Source organism: Misgurnus anguillicaudatus, chromosome 16 (assembly GCF_027580225.2).
Source record: "Misgurnus anguillicaudatus chromosome 16, ASM2758022v2, whole genome shotgun sequence".
In the NCBI taxonomy this organism is placed as follows: domain Eukaryota; kingdom Metazoa; phylum Chordata; class Actinopteri; order Cypriniformes; family Cobitidae; genus Misgurnus; species Misgurnus anguillicaudatus.
The window spans coordinates 33,177,075-33,204,640 of NC_073352.2; the positions used below are offsets into that span (position 1 = coordinate 33,177,075).

The window sequence follows — 27,566 nt, forward strand, 5'->3', positions numbered from 1 at the left end:
CATATAATGCAAGCCATGACTAAAAATATGTTTAAAATGCTGCACATTTGCTGATGGTGTTGGAAATAAAAATAATTAAAATAAAAGCCATCAGTTTGTGTCAGCATTCATCCTTACTTGACCGAGGATTTTTGTGTTGTACATTGTGCTTTTCATTTTAATGGCTTTGTGTGTATGTTTTTCTTTAAACCCAGAAATGAGGTCTAGTAAATATGGCAGTAAGTTTGGCTGTCTGCATGCATTCACACGCTCGCTTACGAGAAAAGTGTTGTGTTGTTTATTGGTATTTTTGTTTGATTTCGTTTCATGGGGAATATGGAGTTGGCCAATGTTTGTCTGCATTGTGTGTCTGTTACTGGAACGTACAGTCACTCACCTCAGAGTCTCAAACAAAACCAAACAAACAACACTACTAATCGCATTCTAGTGTATCGCCGCTATACCTTAACAAGTGGACAATTTTACCTGAAACCTGTTTTCTTGTTTTTTCTTGTTTGTTACATTGTCAACTTTCTGCATTGGCAGAGCATCTTGGAATTGAAATCATGGGTATGAAGTTACTATTTGTTTGATTGTTTAGTTCATGACATATTTTTATGGCATAGCTTGAGCTTTTTCCACATGAGAACTCGTTCTGTTTTATTTGTCCTATATGATGTACGCAAATACATCATCAGCTTCTTTTTTCGCTCTGATAAAGCGACACTCATTTTAGGGATATTGAAAGATACACATTAGGCATGTGGATGCATACTTATTTACTTGGGGTGGTCCCCTTTAACGTTCATCTTTATGGTAATACAACACATTGAAATGTACATTTTGGGGTACAATATTATACCCTATTGCGTACCTTTTAAGAACCAATTTTGAACCAGTTAGATGTTAGGGGTTAAATGTTAAAGGTACACAATAGGTCCTTAACAGTCATGTAGCCCAGAAGGTACAGCATTGTATAAGGTTTTGTATACCTATAAATAAATAGATAATTCAGGCTTTAAAATCTACTTGAATGGGCCTGTTGTCAAATATCAAAATGCATGTCAATTATTATTTGCCCTGTGTCTATATCTTGACAACTGTAAGTTAGGCTAGCAAGCTGAATTACTTTAGTTAATTCTTATAAGCAATAATCATGGATGACTTTTATCATTGTTTCTGTATTTTATCCCGTGCATCACAGAGATTTTATCACCACCTGTCAAGGATTATTGCTTATTCTCAACACATTTTGTAGTTTATATACAGTTACATCAGGCAGATACATCTGTTATTGAAGCTTTAGTCTGATGCAAAGCTTCAAAGTTGTCTAGTTCAGTGGTTATCAACCAGTCAGTCCTGACCCAATGATGTAACAGTCTGATCGGGTCACAGACAACAGGGACATAACGCTGCTAAAGCAAATGATACAATTGCAAAAACATATTTTTAATACAATTAACATAATTGTGCAGACATCAAAATAAATAGACTTAAGGATGTATGTTGCTCTTAAATTATCTGATATATAAGCAGACAGATATTGTAGATGCAAACATGGACATCATCAAAAACCATAACACAACTGTGCACGATGAAAGTAAATACAACCCGGAAGACATTAAAGATGGATGTAAAGTGGGTTACATCTCAAGTCTCAAAAGCATATGTACAAGGTAACACTTTACAATAAGGTTGTATTTGTTACCAATTAGTTAGCTAACATGACTTCACAATAAAAAAATACTTTTACAGCATGTATTAATCTTAGTTCATTTTAATGCATTGACTAATACATATTTAAAATCAAGCGTCGTAACTGTTCACATTAATCAATGCACTATGAACTAACATAAATACCTGTATTAACTAATTTTAACAAAAATTAATAAATGCTGAAAACTATATTGTTCGTTGTTTGATAATGTTAGTTAATGCATTTAACTCATTCCCCACTAGCCTTTTTTTGAACTGGCCACCAGCATGTGATTTTCACAAAAGTTTAAAGAATTGCTTTCCAGGGAAATTTTCTTCTATAAATATATAAACGTGAGATATATCAAATGAAAGAACAGACCCTCCTGCTATCAAACTGTAAAAATGTAAAAAAAAATGTTCTTTTTTATCACCTCTCAAATATGGGTTTCTTCAAACACACAAAATTTTTAGCAAAAAGCTGAAATAATTGCATTTTTGTGAAGGACTTTTGATAGAAATCAGGGGCCGTATTCACAAAGAATTTTAAGGCTAAAAGTAGCTCTTAACTGGTGAATTTAGGAGCAACTCCTAAAAATAATGGGCGTGTCACTCTTAACTTTAGGACTTCTAATTTTTTTCACTAAAAATAATTCACGAAGCATTTTAGCCCTAAAAGTAGCACCTAAGTCTGGGACAGCTTAAAAGAAGTCGAGAGGACTCCTAACTCACTAAGACCTATTCACAAAGAATCCTAAATGGCTTAGGTGCTATATCCTCCTTAACACGGACAGTTTCACCAACTCAAAAGCATTGCCAAGACTTAAAAGCACACTTTAATGTAAGCATATTGTTTATGACATTTGTTTTTTACAATTCATTACATTCATGACAAGCAGGAAGTTTTTAGAATTACATGAAACAATAATATTATTATGATATTATATATTTAATATTGTACACCAACCTGTTGCCATGCTTGCCCGTTTAAAGGCTGCAACCGGCACCCGACCAACGTTTTCAACTAACCCGCTCGCAACTCGGACCGCAAAATATATATATATATATATATATATATTTATTTATTTTTTGCGGTCCGGAGTTGCGAGCGGGTTAGTTGAAAACGTTGGTCGGGTGCCGGTTGTTTTGTTGTACATATCCGCGCATCACTGTTTCCCACGTCTCACGCTTAGTTTTGCTTGATATCTCAGTGTTGAATTTCCCTTTTATTATGTTTCTTTTTCCAGCACTAACTGGGACAGCAGCAACAGTAGCTGATCCTGCGTCTAGTTGGGCTTTCTTTTCCGTTTTGGCGAGTTCATAATCCACCGTCATTTATTTATTACATTAGGCTTCTTCAATATGGGCAACATTTCCTTGCTTTAAGTAGTCTATTTAGGCTAATAGGATGTAAATTAATCAAGCAAGTGTTAATGCAGTCATTTTTTATTATTAGGCAATTGGCGGTTTTCATTTGGGTATTAGCTACCTTGATTTAATTCAATTTCATTCACGACTTTTCTTTTATATATGCATTTCCATGGCATTACTATTATTATTTTGTGTAGGACACATAGTCTACATATTTTAATGTTGTAATTCCATGATTTGGTGCGTCTGTGTTATGTTCCGCATGACAGCCTGTCATCTAACAGCCAATCACCGTGGTCATTGCGAGGCAGCTCGTGCATGAGAATTGACGTCATCCGTAGCAACGGAGACTCACTCTTAGTTTAGGAGTTATCATTTTTCCTTACTAAAAGTAGGTCTGAAAGGCGTTGTGAATAACTTTTAAGAGAAAACTCCTAGCTAAAATCTTTTAGTGCAATTTAAGAGTACTCTTAGTGGTAAGATAAAATTCTTTGTGAATACGGCCCCAGATTCAGAACAATTATCAAAACATTCACAGTGTTTACAAAGTTGTTGAATTAGTTGATGCTTCAGTTTTTTATAAACTGGGTAAGAGCGCCACCTAGTGGATAATAGCAGAATTAAAGAGTACTGTAAAAACTCATCAGGGAATCGTCATTGGCAGGCAAAGTTTTCTCTTAATTGACGAGATAACTCGTCAATGGCGGTGAAGGAGTTAATAATGTTTTCTCTTAAATTAAGAAAAAACATTTGCATAAAAAAACTTATTCCTGATGAATTTTTATGTTAATCTGCAATACCGCGATTATCCACTAGATGGGTTACCCAATTTATGAAAAAACTGCAGCAAAAAACGTTATTTACTCATTTTAATTTCTGTGTATTGTGTATGTTTTGATAATCATTCTGAATCTGATCTCTAACAAAATTCCTTCACAAAAATGCAATTATTTCAGCTTTTTGCTAAAAAATTGTTTTAAAGAAATTATATTTAAGAGTTTATACGCAGAGAAAAAAATATAGATTCGATGAAACTTTTTTCCCGTTTTGTTTGTTTGTTTATTGTTTTTTAAAAGCAGAGGGTCTGTTCTGTTATTTGATATATTTGTATGTTTATATATTTTTAAAAGAAAATTTTACTGGAAGGCATTATGTGAAACTTTTGTGAAAATAACACAAAAATGCTGGCAGGCAACTTTTCAAAAAATATCTGGTGGCAAACGAGTTAATAAACTAATAATGCATAGGTCATGTAAACACGTAAACAGATTTCTTTTATCAGGGAAAGGACAAAACCAGCTAACGAAAAAGCCAATCGGTACAGGTCGATTTCTGCCTATGTAAAATAAAAACCTTAACCAAATTTCTTAAGTGTTAAAGGGGATATTTCACAAGACTTTTTTAAGACATCAAATAAAACTTTGGTGTCCCCAGAGTACATATGTGAAATTTTAGCTCAAAATATTATATAGATAATTTATTATAACATGTTAAAATTGCCACTTTTTAGGTGTGAGCAAAAATTTGCCGTTTTTGGGTGTGTACTTAAAAATGCAAATGAGCTGATCTCTGCACTAAATGACAGTGCTGTGCTTGGATAGTGCAGATTAAGGGAGGGAGGTATTATCCCCTTCTGACATCACAAGCGGAGCCACATTTCAATAACCTATTTTTTCACATTCTTGCAGAGAATGGTTTACCAAAACTAAGTTACTGGGTTGATCTTTTTCACATTTTTTAGGTTGATAGAAGCACTGGGGACCCAATTATAGTACTTAAACATGAAAAAGTCAGATTTTCATGATATGTCCCCTTTAAGTAACACAGAAAATTTTTGATTCATGCAGTTGATGGAGAAAATTACTTCTAGAGGTTCTGCAGACATGACAAGAGAACAGTTTAGCTTTTAACAGATTTCCCGCCGGCTTTGGAACGACTAGGCAGGCGGTGACGTCATCTTGTGTATTTTTGTATTATTTTGCATGTAAGCAGGTTTCTATAATAAGCTGATTTTTTATAGATATCAACTTGACAACTATAAGTTAGACTAACAATCTAATTTACTTTTAAGTCTTATAAATGCAAGCAATAATCAGGGGTGTCTTTTATGGTTGTTTCTGAATAGCAATAAATACAAGTAAATTAATTTAGTAGCAAAATTGTTGGTTGCAAACAAGTAAACAAGACATTTAATGTCCCTTGTAAATGTGTGTCCTGAAGAAAACCAGTTGAGAACCACTGATCTAGTGTCCAATAGTTGTCAAACTTCTTCAATACAAAAATCAATGGCACACAACATGGCGCAAATCTCAGAGACGAGGGAGGGAAAAATGAGTGTTGCCCATCTCCTCTCTTTTCTCCGCACCTCTGGAGTGCATTAGTGGTTAGTCGGGGTACATCTCGCCCTAAGTTTCCTTTCTCTCATTGGCTCAGTTTCCTGTAACAAGCATGCAATGCAATATCAGTGTCTGACTCAACCACCCCCTCCCCTTCCCTTCCCACATTTCTTTCTTATTACACACCCGTCCCCTACCGTTTGGCCCTCAATTCTCTCCTCTCCTACTCGTTCGTTTTTTGTTCCCTCTCTCCATGTTCTGTATGTTTCCTCTTTTGCTGCCCACGTTCAGCATCCTAGAGGTTGTTTCAAAACTAAAAAAAACGAAATAGATGGTCTTCATAAAACCTGTACTTTTTAACGAAACAGAATACAGAATAAATGTTTACTCTCCCATCCTATTTAAAGTCAACATGAAATTATGTTTGTATACTCTGGAAAACTTTAACCTTATTCCCAGTTATTCTTGAAACTGATTCTGTATTATAAATGGGTTTTATGAATAACCCTCTTCAAAAAGCTCATATAGAAATGCAGTTGTTTTAACCATGTTGTACTGGCACACTTTATACCAGAATATAGGTTTGCTCTTCCAACATCAAAGACGAACATGTAAAATAATGCATGTCATGGGGCAGAGATTTTATCTTAAAGCAAAACCTAATACACTACTAAAAATAAAGGTGCTAATGTTTTTCATGGTAATTGACAAAAGAGCAGTTTCTGGTTTCAGTCAAATGTTCCTAAAGGCACAATATGTAATATTTTAGCATTAAAATATCACAAACTACTAGCATTTTGTTTACATGTGAACTTAAATTATCCCAAATGTTTTCATCGTTTAAATGAGCTGTTTCTGCGTTTAACTGCGACTCCATGCAAAGCTGCGCAGACTGATCTGCACAGCACCGCCACTCTTTTGTTGTTTTTATGTCGACTTATGTGATAACATAACAGTTATAAAACTTCATTTCATTATATCATCCATGCTAGGGGTGGGCAGTATGGCGGTATATACCGTTACCGTGAAATATAATGTCAGATGTAACCAATTTTTCGATTCCGTGTATTACTCAGATTTATACCAAGCCCCTAAGGTGACATTGGAGTAAAAAAATCTAAAGTTTAGTTTCGCTTGCTCACGTAAAACTTTGCATGCGCACATGAAACTATCACGAAAGTTTCACGTGAGCACATGAAAGTTTCACTTGAGCACATGATAGTTTCACGTAAGCACGCGAAACTAAACTTTATTTAATTTTTGCTCCGTGTCCCCTTAGGGGCTCCATAGATTTATGCAACGTGATGCCCAGCCGATGTCTCACCACCGATCACCAACTGCCCCCGTTTAATCTACATATTTGTGTATATATATCGTGCAAAGGTCTCTCCCATGCAAAGATTTCTCCACAAGGAGCTGGAAACGTTGAATTTGCATTGGTGTGTATGCTCCATCATGCTATGTACACACCAAATGTGAAGCATCGTGTTCTTCTCAGGATTTAACTTCGTGTCATGCTAACTTTTTACTTGAGTTGAATATTTTTTACTTGCGCAAAGACAAATTTGAGGCAAATAGTGCGTGTTATTATCTTTAGTGCATTCTCACTTTAACTTTAACTTATTATATTTTTAAAACTCTGGCGAGCATTTAGTTAAAAGCTAATTACACTGCAAAAAATTATTTTCAAAAAAAAATTTCAAAAAAATTTTCAGTAAAAATATCAAAAAAATCTTGAATTAACCCTTGTGCCTTGTTCCAATTCACTGCCCGTTCGTGTTGTTGGCGGCCGGAGGTGGCCGCTAAATTGAACGGCTGTAAAAATGTATCAGATTAATATTTTTTTCAAATTTTTTTGCATAAATCTGTCAATCAACCTCAGAACTGATCAAAACCACCAAATGTTTACAAAAATATCATGATTTTGGCTCTTTAATTGCCAGGCTCGTGGGTGATGCCACTGATTTGGGAAGAGGAGAAGCACAGAATCACTGATTTTCGGTATAGGAGGTGATTGTGGACTGGGTTTTTTTCGCCCTTTTCGCAGTCTTGGGCATGCCAAAGACCGGCAAAAACATTGGCTTTGGTGCATTTTTAGTTTTTTTGCAGCATCAGATTTAATTTTTTTCTCCCTCATTTATTGTTTGTGGCCATTTTTTCCCCATTGACTTCCATTATAACAACATTTTTTGATTGTAGAGCCATGACACCTTATTACCATGCATTCTTTATTCTTTGTGGCTTTTCCTTGTGCAAAGAGGTAAAATTTGTCATTTTTACTGTTGATCACCACGTGGCACCATTAACCCTTTATTAGCCTGTGCATAAAAACAGAGCTTAATTTCTGGCTTGTACATTGAGCCACATGGACTAAAACACCATTGTGTGTGTTTGTGTGTGTGTGTGTGTGTGTGTGTGTGTGTGTGTGTGTGTGTGTGTGTGTGTGTGTGTGTGTGTGTGTGTGTGTGTGTTTAGGGTTAGTGTTAGGTATTGAGGAGAGATGACCACCCTCGCGCACCAGTTAGTGCTGCACTGGTGAGAGGGATTTTTTTCTCCTGTAGCTGTCCCTCTAGACACAAATCCACAGACACCAGCAGGCACCAGCAGCTCAGGAGTGAAAAGGGGAACATGCAAGGGGTGTACAGAACAAAAAAAGAACAGTCAGCACTTGTATTCGTTGTTGTAGACACACTTGCAGAGATCACCTAGTAATATGCTGAAATTCCTGCTGAAAAGACTGAACACACACACGTACACATATACACACTAAAACTTAGTTTGATTGTTTAGTTCTCCATCCATCCTTTACTCTTGCTTCATTGTTCAGTTTATTTGAATTTGTTTTTGCATTTTGGTTCATAGTAAATGTTGTTCATAAATCTGATTCAGAGAAGATTTTTTTACATATTTTTTCACACAGACGCACACACGTGCAAGCACGCACGCACGCACACACACACACACACACACACACACACACACACACACACACACCTCTCTCTATCTCTCTAATATGCTGTTATACTCCATATAACTCAATGTACAAGCCAGAATTTAAGCTCTATTTTTTTGCACAGGCTACTAAAGGGTTAATGGTGCCACATGGTGATCAACAGTAAAAATGACAAATTTTACCTCTTTGCAAAAGGTAAAACCACAAAGAATCAAGAATGCGTGGTAATAAGGTGTCATGGCTCTGCAATCAAAAAATGTTGTTATAATGGAAGTCAATGGGGAAAAAATGGCCACAAACAATAAATGTGGGAGAAAAAAATTAAATCTGATGCTGCACAAAAACTAAAAATGCATCAAAGTCAATGTTTTTACCAATCTTTGGCATGCCCAAGACTGTAAAAAAGGTAAAAGAAAATCCAGTCCACATTCACTTTTTATATTGAAAATCTGTCATTTTGTGTGTTTTTTTTTCCCATATCAGTGACACTACTTATAAACTTGGCAATGAAAGAGTTAAAATCATGGAATTTTTGCAAACATTTGGTAGTTCTGATCAGTACTGAGGTTGATTAACAGATTTATGCAAAAAAATTGTGAAAAAAATGAATCTGATAAAATTTTACTGCAGTTTAATTTAGTGGCCTTTTTTGGCCGCTAACAACACGTAAGGGTAGTAAATTTGCCCACGGTATATTGTTAAATTTTTTTAAAATTTCAAAGCATTTTCTTAAAATATGTGTAAATATAAGATTTGTCACCAAGAATCATTCAATTTGCTGAAACACAGAGAAAGTTGTGGCCAAATTAAGACAAAAAAATTGCAAAAATGGCCCTAACAACACATAAGGGTTAAGATGCTTTTTCTTGATGAGCAAAACTACCCAAGAAAATAAGACTAGTTTTTGACCAATAGTATCAGATTTGGGTGGTTTTGTGCGTGAAACAAACAAAAAAATCAGCAAATTTTTATTGAATTTTTCTTGGATTTAGTGTGTTCAAGATTTTTTGTTTGCCCCACTGGCAGATTTTTTGCTTGTTTTAAGCAAAAAATCACTTAAATTTGATATAATTGGTCTAAAAACTAGAAAAAGCATCTTAATTTAATTTTTTTTTGATATTTTTACTGAAAACAAGACAAAAATCTGAAGAATTTTGCAGTGTAGTGAGCTAAAAAACATATATACCGTGAAATATATCGGTAAATACCTCATTTCGTGAAATGGATTTTTGGTCATACCGTTGCTCATGCCTAATCCATACACATGATTTGTGAGTCCCGTTGGACTAAATTCCAATTGGCATTGTAGGTAAATAATTTTCATTATTCCACGCTCCTTCATGGCATCATCCAGCTGCAATTTTGTTTTTGTCTGACGACCTTTAGCGGCAAAAATGACTTATTGTGCCTTTATTTCCTACCCTTTATAGTCTAACAACCTATTTCCATCACATAAAAAACATTTTGTGAAACAGTGAGGTTTCTCAGATGTTAAAGCTTTCTTTTGGACAATTCAGCCAAAAATGTTTCTTCTATGGCATCATATATATAGCACCTTTATTTTTAATGCTGCATACACACCAAACGCAAAGCATCATGTTCCTCTCTCTAGATTACTTGGGGGATTGAACTATGTGTCATGCGAATTTTTCTCTTGAGTTGAATATTTTTAACTTGCGCGAAGACACGTTAAGGCGAATAGTGTGTGTTTTCGTGTCAATCGCGGCACCTGATTCGCATCATTCACATCGACCAATACGATTTTTCGTCTATTTGCGTCTTTGCATTGACTTTGTATGTAATCTACTCCTGCAAAACATTGAATTTGCGTTGGTGTGTATGCTCCATCATGCTGCGTACACACCAAATGGGAAGCATCGTGTTCCTCGCTCTAGATAACTCGCGGGATTTAACTTCGTGTCATGCTAACTTTTCACTTGAGTTGAATATTTTTTACTTGCACAAAGACGCATTTGAGGCAAATTGTGCGTGTTTTTGCATCATTCGCGCCGCCAAATTTGCATCGGCCAGGATGTTTGTGTCTATTGGCGTCTTTGCATTTTCTTTGTACCCCTGAAGGTAGCAAACATTCACCCACCGATAACCTAATCAACTTTACTATATTTGTATTACACAGCTATGCTTTCCCATGATGCACTGTAATATCAGCCATCTGATGTTACAGTTTTTATCCCTTGATGCCCATAAAAATTTTCATTTTTACTTTAAACTAGTTTAGATGTTTATTCTGTACTTTTGTGAATACAACTGCATTTTTTTAAATCAAGTGGACTTAAAGCAAAATGTGTTTTAGCAAATATTTGATCGAAACAGTGTTAATATGCTGCTACTGACGCAGCGGCTGTCTCTTTTTATGTGTGTGTGCGTCTTGTGTTCAATGGACGTTTGTGTATATGTGTGTTTGTTTGTGTCTACGTCTGTGCATATGTGTGTGTTTGTCCATGCTGTCGTTCATTCAGAGGCCGAGGAGCTGTACCAAAAGCGTGTGCTGACCATAACGGGCATCTGCGTGGCGCTGCTGGTGGTTGGCATCGTTTGTGTGGTGGCATACTGCAAAACCAAGTAAGCCCAAGAGCTCTACAGACGGCCAAAAAGAGCCACGCACATTCACAAATTAACATAATGTTAGTTAACACTTACCAAATCATAATAAGTAACCACTACAATCATCATACAAAAATGTCATGCCTTCAATGGCATTCCTTTTAGAAAAGCTTTACTTTTAAGAGTGCTCTTATTGGCATTGAAACCTAGAAATGATATTTTAAAATTGAGAATCCCTGGCCTGAGAAATCAAGGAAATTTCTGTAGTGAATATAAATCTCAGTCTGCTTATGTTCAGCTGGACAATATTTCATCAGTTGGAAACTGCTGAAATGTAAATCATTTTCCTTAATCTTGAATGAGTGAAAGTCTTAGAAATTCATTGGTCAGGGAACCCTGTGTGCTGTTATAGATCAGATTAAGTCAAATTTATATAGGGCTATTTTATATTATTATTGCAGAGCACCTTTACATGAAAAAATAAGAAAAGATACACTTGGGTAAATTTTAAGTATGCAAAGTGAAATTGTATTATTACACTGCAAACAATGATTTTCAAGAAAACAAATTCTTAGTATTTTTGTCTTGTTTTCAGTTCTTAAATTAAGATGTTTTTTCTTGATGAGCAAAACGACCCAAGACCCAAAAATATCACATTTAAGTGATTTTGTGCATAAAACAAGTAAAAAAATCTGCCAATGGTGTAAGAAAATTTTAATCACTAAATTCAAGAAAAAATTGCTTACCCCATTGGCAGATTTTTTTGCTTTTTTTATGCACAAAATTACTTAAATTTGATATTTTTGGTCTAAAAACTAGACTTATTTAATTTACTGAAAACAAGACAAAAATAATAAAAAAATTTTTTCTTGAAAATCATTTTTTGCAGTGTATACACTTCAGAAAATGACTTTCTTACTTAGTATTTTTGTCATGTTTTCAGTAAAAATATAAAAAAAAATCTTAAATGAAGATGTATTTTCTTGATGAGCACAATGACCTCAGAAAATAAGTCTAGTTTGAGAATTTTTTTTATTTAAAAAAATATCAAATTTAAGCGAATTTGTGATTAAAACAAGCAATAAATTCTGCCAATGGAATAAGAAAAATGTTTTTGAATTAAGTGTTTATGAAAAAAGTAAACTTATTAATATACATTTTTCTTATTCCATTGCCATTTTTTTTGCTTGTTTTAATCACTATTTACTTAAAGTGTATACTTTTTCTGACTTATTTTCTTAGGTCATTTTGCTCATCACAAAAAATACATCTTAATTTACGAATTTTTGATATTTTTACTAAAAACAAGACAAAAATACTATGAAAGTCATTTTTTGCAGTGTAAATCTTATTAAACTGTATACTTTTTCCACTTTTGGCACTATAAAAGTGGCACTATATTTTATATGCACTATTTTAATTCTTTTATTTCTCTTGTTATTCCTGTTTTATTCTTTTTCACACATTTAAACAGTTTTTATTAAAATCACATTTATTTTCTTTTAGTTGATATTTTAAATTCATGTATCTTTGATTTTTTTGTTTTCTCATTTCTATGTAAAGCACTTTGAATGACCTCTGTGTATGAAATGTGCTATAATAAACTTGCCTTGCCTTCCCTTGCCTTGCCTTTTGGACATTTAGACAATTAAAGGGATAGTTCAACAAAAACGAGAATTACCCCATGATTTACTCACCCCCAAGCCATCCTTGATGTATATGATTATCTTTTTTTAGACGAATACAATCGGAGTTATATTAGAAAATGTTCTGGCTCTTCCAAGCTTTATAATTGTGATAAATGGTGCTTTTGATTTAAGGTCCAAAAAAGTCCATCCTTCCTTCATAGAGGTAATTCATTCAGCTCCACGGGGTTAATAAAGGCCTTCTGAGGAAAATCGATGCGATTTTGTGAGAAAAATATCAATATTTTAAAATTTACAAATTAAAATAACTAGCTGACCGACGTGCGTTTTTTCAGTGTATGACATAGCATACGAAACATAGTGATGCAGTGACAACGAATGACGTGAGAGTGAATAAATCTATTTTCATTTTTGGGTGAACTATCCATTTAACTCTTTCCCAGCCATTGACGAGTTATCTCGTCAATTAAAAGAAAACGTTTCCCTGCCAATTACGAGTTTTTATGGCAATCTGTATTTCCGCTATTATTCAGTAGGTGGCGCTCTCACCCAACTTATAAAACACTAAAGCATCCACTGATTCAAAAACAGTAAAAACTCTGTGTATGTTTTGATCATCGTTCTGAATCTGATCGCTAACCAAAGTCCTTTATAAAAAGCACTTATCTCAGTTTTTTTTTAATTTTTTTTAAGAAACCTACACATATTTGAGAGGTGATAAAAAGGAACAAATGAAGATAGGATAATTTTTTTCATTCTTTCATTTGATATATTGTATGTTTATGTATTTATAAAAGAAAATGATCTGGAAGGCATTAAACCTTGTAAAAATCATAATAAAAATGCGCTGGCTGGCAAGCAACTATTTAAAAAAAACGCTGGCGGGAAAGAGATAATATAAAAACAGGCTTTACATTAACTCTTTCCCCACCTGTGTTTTTTTTTTAAAGTTGCCAGCCAGCATCAGCAGTTTTTATGATTTTCACAAAAGTTTAATGCCTTAAATAATAATTGCATTTTTGTGAAGGACTTTTGATAGAGATCAGATGCAGAGCAATCCTCAAAACTTACATGGACATACAGCTGTGTGCAATACTTCCTGGTTTTATAAATTGCAGAACTGGCCACATGGTAAATAATAGCGGTACTGTGGAAAGCCGGAAATACTCGTCATTGTCAGGAATGCGTTTTCTCCTATTGACGAGTTAACTCATCAATAGCAGGGAAAGAGTTAAACATTAGACATGCTTTTTTATTCTAACATTGAAATGGCCCTTAAAAGAAAAAAAATATATCTAATAATAATATTATTATTACATAAAGAATTTGCAATAATACCATCAGCAACAGTGTAAAAAGCGTAAAGAAAACAATCTTTAAGTGCACCCCAACACCACACACCTACAAAAGTAACAATTAAATTCTATTACAATTAAAGCTATATTAACCTAAATATACACAACCCTAAGCTAAATCCTAAAATTGCACTAACTGGATCTGTCTACAGGAAACAAAGGAAGAAGATGCATAACCATCTACACCAGAACATGTGTGCGGAGCATCCGAATCGTATGCTGGCCAATGGACCCAACCACCCCGGCCCTGGCCCGGAAGAAATCCCCATGGTGGATGTGAGTATCTTTTAACACTAAATGAATTTGGGTTCGAAATCTCACGATCACATTCTTTTGTTGCAGTATATATCTAAAAACGCCCCGGCGACTGAGCGAGTGACACGTCATGTAACGGAGACTTCAGGCAATTTTTCAGGCAGCCGAATGTCGTCGAGGTCTCACCACACCACCACAGCTTCACATGCTTCCAGTCACCGGTACTGATTCTCTCACCCAGCTTTTATAACCTTGATAAATTGAATATTGGCTAAGTAAGGTCATGCTACACATTGTTACCAATAATTGAAATAAAACGTTGATGCTCCAAATCTCATAATTAGCCTGATTTCGCAGATAGGGTCACATTTTTCCATCCATCCTTGTATCCATCTGTTTATCAATGAGTCAATCGTTAATTCATCCCTTTTCGATGTCCCTTTAGGCACGAGGACCGCACATGGAGTATAGAACGCACAGACAGTATACACTCTGACTGCCAGTCGGGGGCGCTCTCTTCTTCTGTTGGCACTAGTAAATGCAGCAGCCCGGCGTGTATGGAGGCTCGTGCCCGCCGTGCAGCATACTGTGGTTACCCAGATGCCCAACAGTGCCACCTACAGTATGGAGACTCTTATGACTCCCTGCGGGATTCACCCCACAGTGACAGGTTAGTGTCTGATAATTCGGCATATATTTAAAGGCTTACGCGGCTACATGTTTTTCTTTAACCTTATTTCAGGTACGTGTCCGCTTTGACCACGCCGGCGCGATTGTCTCCGGTGGACTTCCACTCCTCACTGCCCCCGCAGGTGCCTACCTTTCAGATCACCACACCCAACGCCAGCCACGCCCTCTCCCTGCCCCCCGCCGCCTCCGCCGTCGCCATGGCATCGTATTCGCCCGACGACGACCAGCCTCTCCTGCACCGCTACCGGCGTTCGCGGCGGCCGTACTACGCGGCGGAAAGCACGGGCTCCCTTCCGTCCAGCCCGTACCGCTTCGTGGACGACGAGGACTACGAGACCACGCAGGAGTACATGTCCACCCGAGAGCAGCCCAAAAAGAGCAGCAGCGGGCGGCGTTGGCGCCGAAGATCGCGGGTCAACGGACACGTGGCGCCGCGCGCGCCAGGGCCCAGGAACTACAGCTCTCAAAGTTGCCTGTCGGATAGCGAATGGGAGGACGATGAGGTAGGCGACCTCGGCCACGGCGAAAGCACGCCGTTTCTTAGTATGCAGAATATGAACGCCACCGAGCCGGCCACCATCTATCGACCCAACGACACGCGGACTTACAGCGGCAACACGGGACGCTCCGGTTCCCGCGGCAACGTGCAGTCGAACAAACTGTCACAATCTCGGTCCAAACCAGACAATGCACCCCTTTAAAAAAAGAACGACAACGTATCTAGGAGCGGAGAAACAAATGATATGCTATAGACCTGCACCTATGAGAAATATTTTTTATTTTATATAACAGACAGATATTCTAAACAAATGAAATATTTATTTTCATTTCAGCAAAAATTGTCTACTAGCTAGCAGCAAAGACTTTTTTTATAGGGGGAAAACGATTTATATGTGATTTCTTTTTTTGATTTACAGCATTATGAAAAACAATTACGTGCCAATTTTTTCACGAGTTAGAAATAGAATAATATTGTGGTGCCTTTTGCTGTTTGCCGATGAGGGAGGTTCAGTTGAGTTTTTGTAGCCTTTCGTAAAACAGACTCCTGGGTTTTATAGACACGTTTGTCTCTTTTTCGTTCGTTCGTTCGTTCGTTCGTTTTTTTTTCGTTCTGTTCGTTCAGGATCTCCCCATTTGAACTGTGATATTATTCAGACACCATGCAATATCAAGTCACTCCTGTGTAAGGTGTTTGTTTACATTACTAGGTATCTACATGCACTCGTAAATCGCAGCCGATGCAGATTCGTTCTGTACCGACAAAACACGTAATCGCTGTTTACTTTGGATTTTCCGTTCATAGTTGTTTCTCAACTGGTCGTCGCATATTGTTTCCATGGAAACAGATGTATGCAGGAGTTCACAGGGCATGACCTGGCGTTCAGGGTTTTCAAACATGGTGGTCTGTACGTCCAATGAATGTGTTTACACTTCCGTGTGTGCGCGCGTGAAAGAGTAGTCTGTGAATGTTGAATCTCAGTGTATATCTACGTGTCTATGTGTACACAGTAGTGGCTGCCTTTTCGTGTGAGGACGCGTTTAGTTTGTGCGTTTAGCGTCGTGTTCGTCTTCAGGTTAACGTTTCGAGTGCGTGTAGACATACGCCCGTGTGTACCAGTGCTCCAGTGAAAACGTGCGCAAGTATGCTTGTATTCTTTCTGACGGATGTCGGCGTTATCAAAAGGAAGCTCTCTTTTTTAGCATTATGTTGACAACATTAATGGGTTAAAACGGAGAGAGAGACATGTTGGTGACTTTGTCACCCCCTTGTGGTGAGACGAGCTCATTGCACTGTATCTTCCTTCCATGAGTAGTCATTGGCCGCAGTGCTACCTGCGGGGGAACCAATCCAGCCTGATTCTAGCCTACACGGACCTACATCTCTTATCTTAGCCCACATGTTTCCATTACTATGCCAGCAGCTTTAAGCCGCACTGTGTCTCAGGACTTTTCATCGAAAACGCACCTCTCCGAGCAGAACGGATCCATTACTGCCCATATTGTCTATGCGATGCTGGGGAGACCATACAGAATGATACGACCAGCTGTGTTTGTCTGTTAATGGGCCGTGGTTTTCATTAGCATTATTTATTCTTTCACATCTGTGTGCAAGCTGGAAACTTGCTCAAAGCAACGTGTGTTTGGCTACTAGACGTGCAACTTTAGGTGGATTATGTCGAGTTAACCCCTCCTTCCAAAGCCCAGCAGCCTACGATACATTTAAGAAGACAAACAACACGTGCACAGACACAGACAGATTCATACCAAAAATAGAAATGTGTTTATTTTCTTACTTTATTAAAAACACCCAAGCGGTTGTTCATTTTCATGCAATTACAAGGAATGGGGCTTTTAGGTTTCAAAAAGGACACAAAAGCATCACTATTGTAAACATTGTGAGTGTTCAGTATGACTTCTGGCATCATATAGTGCGCATTTATGATGCATTTTATGCCTAAAAGCTCCAGTCCCTCGTTATTGTAATTGCATGGAAACATCATTATATATTTAATTTGTGAATCTTTACAGAAGAACGACAGATTTGACTGAATTTTTCGTTTTGATGACCCAACACTACACTCTTACACACACCTGCAGATACATACAGTACACTTACACACACAGAAAATTAATTTACTCACCTATAAACAGCAGCAGCACTCGTCCTTTCTTCCTGTCTTTCTCTTCTGTTCTTCCTGTCTGCCTGTAAAGGCGTCCCTCCCTCTGCATGTACTAGTGGTTCAGGTAGATGGGTGCATGGTTACCGCAGCAACCGAGTCGTGTTCACACGGTAAAGGTGTAGATTTCATTTGACATTCAGCAATAAATCCCCTTTTTCATGTTCATTCTTGACTTGGAATATGCTAGAAATTTTTGCAAGTTTTCTCAAAAAAATAGTACTTGTAAAAAATGAAATAAAATCAAACCACTTGTTCATATGGAGAAAAAAATAAATCTGAATTCCTACCATTTTAAAAAATGAATTCATGAGGATGTATGTAATTTTCTATTAACAGTTTCTGCCTATTTTTCTTTCTTTCAGGGAATTGCTCATTTATGATTTCACATTTGATTTCTATATTGGTCAGTAAATACAGAAACGATACCTCATTGAAGTGCATTAAAATTTAAAGGGGCCATGGCATGAAAATCTGACTTTTTCCATGTTTAAGTGCTATGATTGGGTCTCCAGTGCTTCTATCAACTTAGAAAATGTGAAAAAGATCAACCCAGTAAATTTTTGGTTTTGGTAAACCATTCTCTACAAGCACATGAAAAATAAGGTTGTTGAAATTTGGCTCTGCTTATGATGTCATAAGGAGCTCTTATTATAATAATAACGCCCCTTAATCTGCACTATCCAACCACGCCACTGCCATTTAGTGCAGAGAAAAAGAGAGAGAGAAAATAATTGACAGCACAATTGAGTTTTAATTGCAACAAACGACCATCATCGTGATCAGTGTTTGAATTTCATCAGCTCATTTGCATTTTAAAGGACACACCCAAAATGACACATTTTTGCACACACCTACAAAGTGTCATTTTTAACATGTTATAATAAATTATTTATATGATATTTTGAGCTAAAACTTCACATATGTGCTCTGGGGACACCAAAGATTTATTTGACATCTTAAAAAAGTCTTGTGCCATGGTCCCTTTAAAACACAGTCTTTTGCTAGCAATAGCTCTAACACGGTTTAGATTTTGTGTTTTAGATAGTGTGCTGATATTATTGACAACCCTCTTGCAGTTTGCTTAAAAAGAAATTCAAGTACTAAGTAAATCAGTATTTCTTGGGTATATTATAGAAGTTCAGATGCAAAACCCTTTAAAAGTTTTGCATCTGACTTTTTCCATGTTTAAGTGCTATAATTGGGTCACCAGTGCTACTATTAACCTAGAAATGTAAATAAGAACCATTCTCTGCAAGCTTGTGAAAAAATAGGTTTATTCAAAATGTGTCTCCCCTTGTGATGTCAGATGGGGATCTTATTATAATAATACAGACCCTTAATCTGCACTATCCAACCACATGCTGCAAGTGTAGAGAAAGAGAGATAAATAATTGACAGCACAATTAAGTTTCAATTTCAACAACCCACCATTATGACACCATCAAGTGTTTGCACTTAATCAGCTCATTTGCATTTAAAAGGACACACCCAAAAAGGCATATTTTTGCTCACACCTACACAGTGGCAATTTTAACATGCTGTAATAAATTATCTGTAGGTACACCAAAGGTTTATTTTACATCTTAAAAAGTCTTGTGATATGTCCTCTTTAAATGCATCTGGTCTTACATGTTTTCTTGTAAATGAGCATTTTTATAACTTTCAGACACTTATGTTTTGGGTATAGTGATTTCACTTTAATGCCAGTGAAAAGGTTATTAGGTGAGTAATTGAAATGCCTTATTTTCCAAAGTCATTTTATTAGTATTTAAACAATTTGACTTTCTTTCGCTGCAAAATCCTCTAAGTGCACGCAAGCTTTTGTGGCAAAAACCTCCACTTTTTTTTATTGGAATAGGTAAAAAAGACATACATATATATATATATATATATATATATATATATATATATATATATATATATATATATATATATATATATATATTTATATATAAACACATGGAATACACACACACATATATATATATATATATATATATATATATATATAGAGAGAGAGAGAGAGAGAATACACATATATATATGGAACACAAATATCAATTCCTTTTGTTTTCCCCCCCATTAACAAATACTAAGGGTGGACACAAACATGAACAATCCCAACTCTCAGTCCCCACCCACCACAACGGAGGAGATTAAATACATATTTCAATTGAAAAAAGCTAAATAAATAAATGAATAGAATAATAATAAAAGGAAAAAAAATTGAATAGAAAAATAAACGGATGACTCTGTGGAATAATTAAACATATTAAGGATTAGCAAAATTAAGTGATGTACAAAAGCAAGTAGAGGACCCCATTCTTTATAAAACTTGTCATTGGAACCTCTTAAAGCAAACTTAATTTTTTTCAGTGTTTATATTCAGAGCCGATGGGACACTGAAAATGGCAATCAGAGGACACGGTTCAAGTGGGATATTCAAAACTTTAGAAAAAGTATCAAAAAAGGAATACCAATTTTTTTTAGTTTCAAACAAGAAAAAAACATATGGGTATGGTCAGCAGGAGCTATAGAGCACCTATCGCAAGAAGCCTACACCTGGAAATAATTTACTTAATTTGAGATTTGTAAAATGAATTCTATGAAAAACTTTAAATTGAATCAGACTCAATCTGGCACGAGAGGATGAAGGAAAAATTAAATGATATAGGGAGGATACAGACCTATAGTTCTGTACTAAGCACTTCTCAAATAAAGAAGATTTAGGCAAATCCGGAAAGGAGGGACAATGAGAGTGAACAAAACGGTGTACTTGAAAAAAACAAAACATATTAGATTGTGGTAAACTGAATTTTAAAGTAGAGAAAACTCCATCAATAAATAAGTCAGAAAAATAGGCCTTTAATTTTCCATGGAACGAATACAGAATCTAAGGTTGAGGGGACAAATAGATGATTATTGCAGATAGATCCATAAAGAGAGGCATTGGCAAGCTCCAAAAGCCTCCACTTCTAAAAAAACCTCCATAGTAAACAGTTGCAAAATGTCTAAAGATGCAAATGATGAAAGTCTGAATGTAAAAATAAAGAAACATACATATATAATACATTAAGGGGCGCTGTGATTCATATCACTGCCATATTCGGGTTGTATTCAGGTCCTACACAAGGGACACAGTTTGAATGTGATCCACAGTCGTTTTGCGTGCCATCGTTATCAAATTTATCTCCCATCCACTTTGAGGATTTTGCTTAAAAATCTGCGTAGAATTTTGTTGGATTCTGCCAACCAAGTAGCATTTCTATTTGAGTATTTAAAGAAAGTATTATACATGCTGAGAGCATTCGATCAATATCCTTCTCATTTTTGACGGAGAAGGCTTTTGCATGAGCTACTCATATTGTTAGCTCAAATTGTAGACCATTGCAATAGCAGTGCAAAGGTCGTGGGTTTGATTCCAAGGGATTGCATTGGTTTAGCACAAAAAGGCTGTGAGTTTGAGAGAACGCACATACTGATATAAATCTATATGCACTGTGAGTTGGTTTGGATAAAACTGTCTGCTAAATGCATTAATTTAAATTGTGAGATAGGTAGTAAGCTCTATTCAGGATTATGTTCAGTTAACTAGTTGAATGTAACTTGAAAACAAAACCAAACAACCTTTTTGGCCACATAGACAACCATACAAAGTTTAAACAGACTAAATATCAAAAAGTACTGATTAGACAAAAAGAAATAAACTCGGTAAACTCATGCTTTCCCAAAAACCTGCTTGACTCAGATTCATAGCTGTAGATACTATGCTATACATTTAAACTATGCTTGGTATGGATCACATGCTTTCCTGAGGTCTTTTGGGGAAGGGTGCCTGAAAATACCACATGCATGCGTGGTGATCTCATATTAATATTAACATCAGCAACACCTTGATTTCAAGTTTTAGATTTAACTAAGATTATGTACTTCAACTTATGAACTGTTTGTACTGCGTAGGTGAAACAGAGGAAGGTTTTTTGTAAAGCTTGCGGGTCTTTACATTTAACCCATGAGCAATCTGTGCACAACTCACCACACTTGTCTAACAACAAGTTTGATGGGTGAAACCACAGCTCTCAAAACCACATGTCAGAAGTATCGGAGTTCATAGAATTTGCCGAAATTTTTTGACATACTCTGGAAATGTATTTCCTCATAAAATGATCACATAAAAAGTAGACGAGGTCAGGGTTTAAAACAAAGGTGTTTTCTCAGCAGTTGTTTGTTTGTTCAAAACTGTATTAAAGACTATCTTTTGTGTTATTTATAATCCAAACTATATTCTAATACTAAAATGCTTTTTGCTAAAGCTGTTGGTAAGTACATAAACACAATAAAACCCACCATAAAAGGCATGGGTTAACTATAATGAGTTCTCAGTACAACTACAATTTAAAATATTTTTCATTTTTTGTGTGTTGAAAAGCCTATAATAAGCTACCCAATGGCAGGTTGCCATCCTTACAAATCTGTAACAACATGTGCCATGAATTGTATCTCTTCCTGCGATAGCGCTGTTTGATGTTTAACTGCTTTATTTGGTAGCCAGGACTTACGGTAAGTTCTTAAACTGAAAAAAGTCCCGGTTTCACTGCATTACGGATATGATGAATGTGAATTGAGGATAGTGGGTGTGGCCTTACACCTGTTTAAGCTTCACCTGTGTGCACGTGATCACTTCACACAGTCACAGGTATTTCAACAGAGAGGATTTTATTTATTTATTTATTTTAACTTTGTATTTTAGCTTCTGCATACTTCATACGTATTATGATAAGGTGAATGGCGACATTCAGGAAACTTATGAGAAAAGTGGTAAGTTAAAAATATAATTACTTTCAAAACATCTTTTAATTGTATGTTTTATGCATATTTGGAACAAATACATTGCAGTTTAAAAACTATTTTCTGCTGTATCACAGTAAAAAAAGTAATTTACTATTATATATCTTGACTAGAGATGAGTTGTTATAACTTATAAAATATAGTTGAAATATGTCAACTTCATATCAAATAATCTCTAGTTAAAATGACTTGTAAATCTGAGTTGATTAAACAAAAACAAAAAAGACAGCAAAGAAACACAAAAAGTATTCTTAGTATATGCGTTTTACGTATATATCATGTTTTGTAGTTTTTCATAATAAATAAAATATTTTGTATTATTAACAGTTTAATTATTGTTACATGTTTACGGTTTTGATATTGTATCATGTACGTTTACATTTTTATCCTAACTAATTTTATTCTGTTTATAATACATGAATTCTTATACTATGTATGCTATACATTAATCATAGTTTCAGCTTAATGCCATAGTTATTACAGTTAAAGATACTAACTTTGTACTAGCTGTGCTGTTACGACCTAAAAAACAAACAAAATTAGGCTGGTTAAATAAAGGACAAAACACATGGTCTAAACTTACCCATCAGGTTGGGTTGCTAATTGTAAGCCAGCAAAATATGCAAATTTATATACATATACACAAATTATATTTATATAAACATAGTAGGGCTAAATCTCAGTTCATGGGCTTTAATAATTATCTTTACCTGAAAAACTAAACTAAAAATACAATAAAATTGTATTTCATTCTGTCATCTTGTTTACAGTATTGTTTGCTTTGGGTTTTTGTATGCTTTAAAGTAAACGACTCATAAATTGTATCAATAAAAAATGCCAGATTTTAATCTAAGAATAAGTTTAAACCAGTTACCATTACAAACAAGTTTGCCAAACAATCATAATAGTACATTTAATAACACTTACACCTGATTTTACAGACGAGGCTTACGGCAACACTGCAAAAAAACTGTAAATGTAGATATTACAGTATTACTGGCAGCTGTTTGCCAATAACTTACTGTAGATTTAAATATATGTTATTTATGTTATTTGTAAGTTAAATGAACATTAAACATTTACAAGACGTTATCGTTAAAGGAAAATAACTATATTAAGTACAGCATTATGCAAAACGTTTCTGGGAACAAAAGGTTAATGCAGATTTCTGGTTCCCAGAATGCTTTGCATGAGTTTTTGTTTATGTTTTTTAAAATATTTTTTTCTGTAAAGACACAGAATTGTTAATGCTTAATATTATTTTTTCTTTGAACAAACTGTTGTCAATAAATTAGATAAATATAAATCTACAGTAAGTTACTGTCAAACTGCTGGATTACTGCATTAATTGTTTTACAGTGTAGTTCTTTACTAAGACACATTTGAGTTGTTTCAATCTTAAAATATGATAAGATCTTAAAATAGTGTCATTGATTTGTCTCAAGATACACACTAGTAATATCTTTTGCTAAGGCAGGTTTATAAATGATGCTGAACCTCCTAAGACCCGAGCATTGGTTTGCCTTTTTTCAGATTTCTTCCAGCTATTTGGTGTTAGGAAGAACCAATAAATATAAAAAGCAAATATTTTTATTTAAAAATGAAGCAGAGTGTCCACATTTGTGTACAACATGTTCCAATTACACACAGTTAAGTATTATGGTGCAAACAACAACAATGTTGATATCTTAAGAGGTTAAACATCCTCATTTAACCAAGGCCTAGTCCTGGCTTAATCTAAGCCTTGGCTGTGAAACCAGACCCAAGTCATGTAAACTAGACTGTTTATGCACATATTTGCTTCTTTAAATAGTTGGTTACACAAAGAAAGAGACATAATAACCCAATTTAATTACTCAAAATGTTCAACTCATCATTTGGGTAGAATTTTAGAAAATTAACCCAACCTTTCATTAAATGAGTTAAGAAACAGAAAGAGTTCTCCTATTATTACTTAAATATATAATTTTACTAGTATTATCATGATTACCATGGTACATACTTGTAAGGTTTGTACTCAATTTTATACCATAATGTTGTGAATTGTGTGATAATCCTCTGTAATCATACTCAACCCCTGATTGGATAAGATTGTTGGTTGACAGCTGTAACAAAATTACGGATCATTATATATAAAAAAGTTAAACTTGAAAATGTTCGATTTCTGTCTCTTCACAGTGTATGGCTTTAAACTTTTGCCGATATCGTCGACGAATCCTGCTCATCTGCTCACCATGTTTTGTGCTGATCACAGTGTACATCTACGTCTCGATAGCTTTGACCTATGCCATGACACACGGGACATCCGCCGTTCGTCCCATGCTACCCACGCGCTTTATTGCCTCTGGCCTCAGATTCACTAAAGATCTGTCTCCTCATCCTGAAGAGCACTTTTGGAGAACCGAACTAGATAACGGAGCGCTGTGGAACTTTATCCAGCATATTACAGACCGCCGATACAACCCAATCCTGAGGAAACCACTGGATAGTGCAGAAGGCCTCAGCGACAGATCCACTGGGAGACAAAGTGGTGGATCATGTAATCCAGATTATCAGGTTAAAGATGCAATGCCAGATTACGACATGTTAACAACTCAAATGAAAGATTTTGTTGTGTCCATGCACTGTCGAGACTATCCGCTGATTCTCGAGCCGTTGGACGTTTGTGACGACGGACCACTGGCAAAGACTCGGGCTCCACTCTTGTTCCTTGCCATCAAATCTCAAAGTGGGAACTTTAAAAACAGGGAAGCGATTAGAAAAACTTGGGGACGATCGGGAAATGTGATGGGTAGGGAAAGTAAAGGAGGCCTTGTCCGTAGGATATTCCTTTTGGGGATGTCCAAAGACTTGCTTGTTGAAGATAAATTAACATTTGAGAGTAAAATGCATGGTGACATCATACAGTGGGATTTTGCAGACACCTTCTTTAACCTCACGCTGAAGGATGTGTTATTTTGGGACTGGTTCTCAAGGCGTTGCCCACACGCCCGTTTCATCTTTAAGGGTGATGACGATGTGTTTGTTAGGACGCCTGCCATCCTGGACTATCTGCTGGCTGAGGAGAAGAACGAAATTAACTTTACTAACTTAACTACAAAACAACTATCATTGGCGTCTATGCAAACAAAAATGGAGCAGTTTATTGTTGGTGATGTAATAAACAACGCAGCGCCTTTACGCTCGAACCAAACAAAGTACTTCGTCCCAGAAAGCTTCTACAAAGGGTTATACCCTTCATATCCTGGTGGAGGAGGGGTGGTGTATTCTGGATCTCTGGCCCTTAAACTCTCTCGGGTGTCACAGAGAGTTCATCTCTTTCCTATTGATGATGTCTATGTGGGCATGTGCCTCCAGAGAATAGGGGTCTCGCCTATCCACCACCCGGCCTTTCTCACCTTTGACTTCCCTATAGATGAACCTAATGATCCCTGTGCAAACCACACCGTGCTCCTGGTCCACAAGCGTAGCCCGACGGACGTTTTTCGGCTTTGGTCGGAAACATTGACGCCTAGTCCCGAATGCAGAAATGCAACGCTGAGAGTCAAACGTAGAGATGCTTAAGCGGACTGAAGCCACATCTCAGTTTTTTGTTATGCTAAAACATGTTCTCATCTAGCAGGTTTAGACAACCAGTATTTAATGACTGTATGTTAAATCATTGAGAAAGCCAGTCTCTTGTAGCCTGTTTGGTGTGTTTTTCGTGTTTAATAAGAATTAAGGCAATTTACCCACATTCCATGTACTTTTGTATGAATTTAAATGGAGGCTGATTGCTTTGTAATTAAAATTTTTTGTAACCTCTATTTCACTGCAACGCAAAGTTGTAGTTTCAGTATTAGATGCAATAGTACTCAAGTCATCTGTAAAGAGTAACACATTCAGATTAGAAATGTTAGGTTGTTTTTAATCCAGTGTTGGGTCTCTGCGGACTTATCTCACGGAAAGTCATGTTATATTCATGAAAAATTTGATTAATTTGTTTGTGTCCATGGCACGAAATTCAGCTTTTTCGTCTCACTCGCACAAATTTCTATAAATAATTTTTCGTGTCGGTGGCACGACTTTCTTTTTCGTGTCATTTTATGTATTGTTTTCTCATTTTTTTCCCCCTATTTTTAAATCATTGTCGCTTGGGGTTAGATTTGGGTTAGGATGTACATTTATTTATTGGTTTCTACATGTTTTTCTTCCACTTTTAAAACTATTCTCGCCTAGAGTTGGCGTTAGATTTGGGTTAGGATGTCTAAAAATGTAACAGAAAGTGATTCTAACCCCAAGCGACAATGATAAGAAAATAGGAAAAACGATGAACAAAACAATACATATGAAAAAAAGTCGTGCAACATACATAAAAAACTATTTCTAAATTTTTTTTAAAAGTGCTCAAGGCACAAAAAAGCTGAATTTTGTCATTTTTCATGACTACAAAACAACTTTTCTGTGAGATCAGTCTGGGTCAAAAAGAGACAAACCCAACCTGTTGGGTATTAATTTAACTTATGCTGGGTTGTTTTAACCCATTGTTGGGTCAAATATAAACATATTTTAGCCCAATGGCTGTCTTTGTCTAATCTAGTCATTTTTTTTAAAGCAAGTTAACATTAGTTCTGGTTAAAAATCTTTCATAAATATGACCATAATCTGTAACGTTTTAAAATAAAGTTGTATTTGTTAACATTAGTAAATGCATTTACTTACATGAACTAGCAATGTTTCATATACAAACTAAATATGCTGGGTTATTTTAAACTCTGCACTGGGTCGAAAGCCTAACCTGTTGGGTTGTAATTTAACCTGGGTTGGGGTTTGGGTTGCGTTTTAACCCATTGCTGGGTAAATATAAACATGTTCTGGGTTAACTTAACCTAACGCCTGGGTTTGACCCTTTCTGACACAAAATTGTTTAAAGTGATAGTTTTCAGCATTTTTGTTAATGTTAGTTAATGCCAATACAATTGTTAATGTTAGTTCATTGTGCATAATGCTAAAATTACCATGAACTAAGATTAATAAATGCTTTAGAAGTATTGTTAGTTCATGTTCGCTTATGCATTGAAAAATGATTTATTCAATTTACTACATTTAAACAAGTGTTTTAAACGCATTTAAACAATGCCTTAGCCCATAACTGTATTGCTAACTCACACATAAAGCGGATGAAGCCTAACAACCATTCATTTTTTGCATTT

General features: G+C 35.7%; 2 protein-coding genes across 6 annotated transcripts in view; both read left to right on the forward strand.

Annotated features, from left to right (window-relative positions):
* The window catches only part of nrg2b (neuregulin 2b), a 97,436-nt gene extending 79,607 nt beyond the window's left edge, over nt 1-17,829 (forward strand). For 4 of the 5 annotated variants that reach the window (XM_055177715.2, XM_055177712.2, XM_055177714.2 and 1 more), the window contains exons 6-11: nt 526-549; nt 10,815-10,917; nt 14,053-14,176; nt 14,243-14,376; nt 14,601-14,825; nt 14,898-17,829. In XM_055177715.2, coding sequence (XP_055033690.2) covers nt 526-549; nt 10,815-10,917; nt 14,053-14,176; nt 14,243-14,376; nt 14,601-14,825; nt 14,898-15,546 — 1,259 coding nt within the window. In that variant the 3' untranslated portion in view covers nt 15,547-17,829. The remainder of the gene's footprint in view (nt 1-525; nt 550-10,814; nt 10,918-14,052; nt 14,177-14,242; nt 14,377-14,600; nt 14,826-14,897) is intronic. The other variant, XM_055177713.2, reaches the window with a different exon arrangement.
* A 4,347-nt stretch (nt 17,830-22,176) lies between these two features.
* Nucleotides 22,177-26,701, forward strand: LOC129422833 (N-acetyllactosaminide beta-1,3-N-acetylglucosaminyltransferase 2). The gene is made up of 2 exons (XM_055178976.2): nt 22,177-22,344; nt 24,553-26,701. Exons 1-2 carry the CDS (start codon nt 22,312-22,314, stop codon nt 25,936-25,938), a joined length of 1,419 nt encoding a protein of 472 aa, XP_055034951.2. The 5' UTR covers nt 22,177-22,311; the 3' UTR covers nt 25,939-26,701.
* The last annotated feature ends 865 nt before the right edge of the window (nt 26,702-27,566 follow it).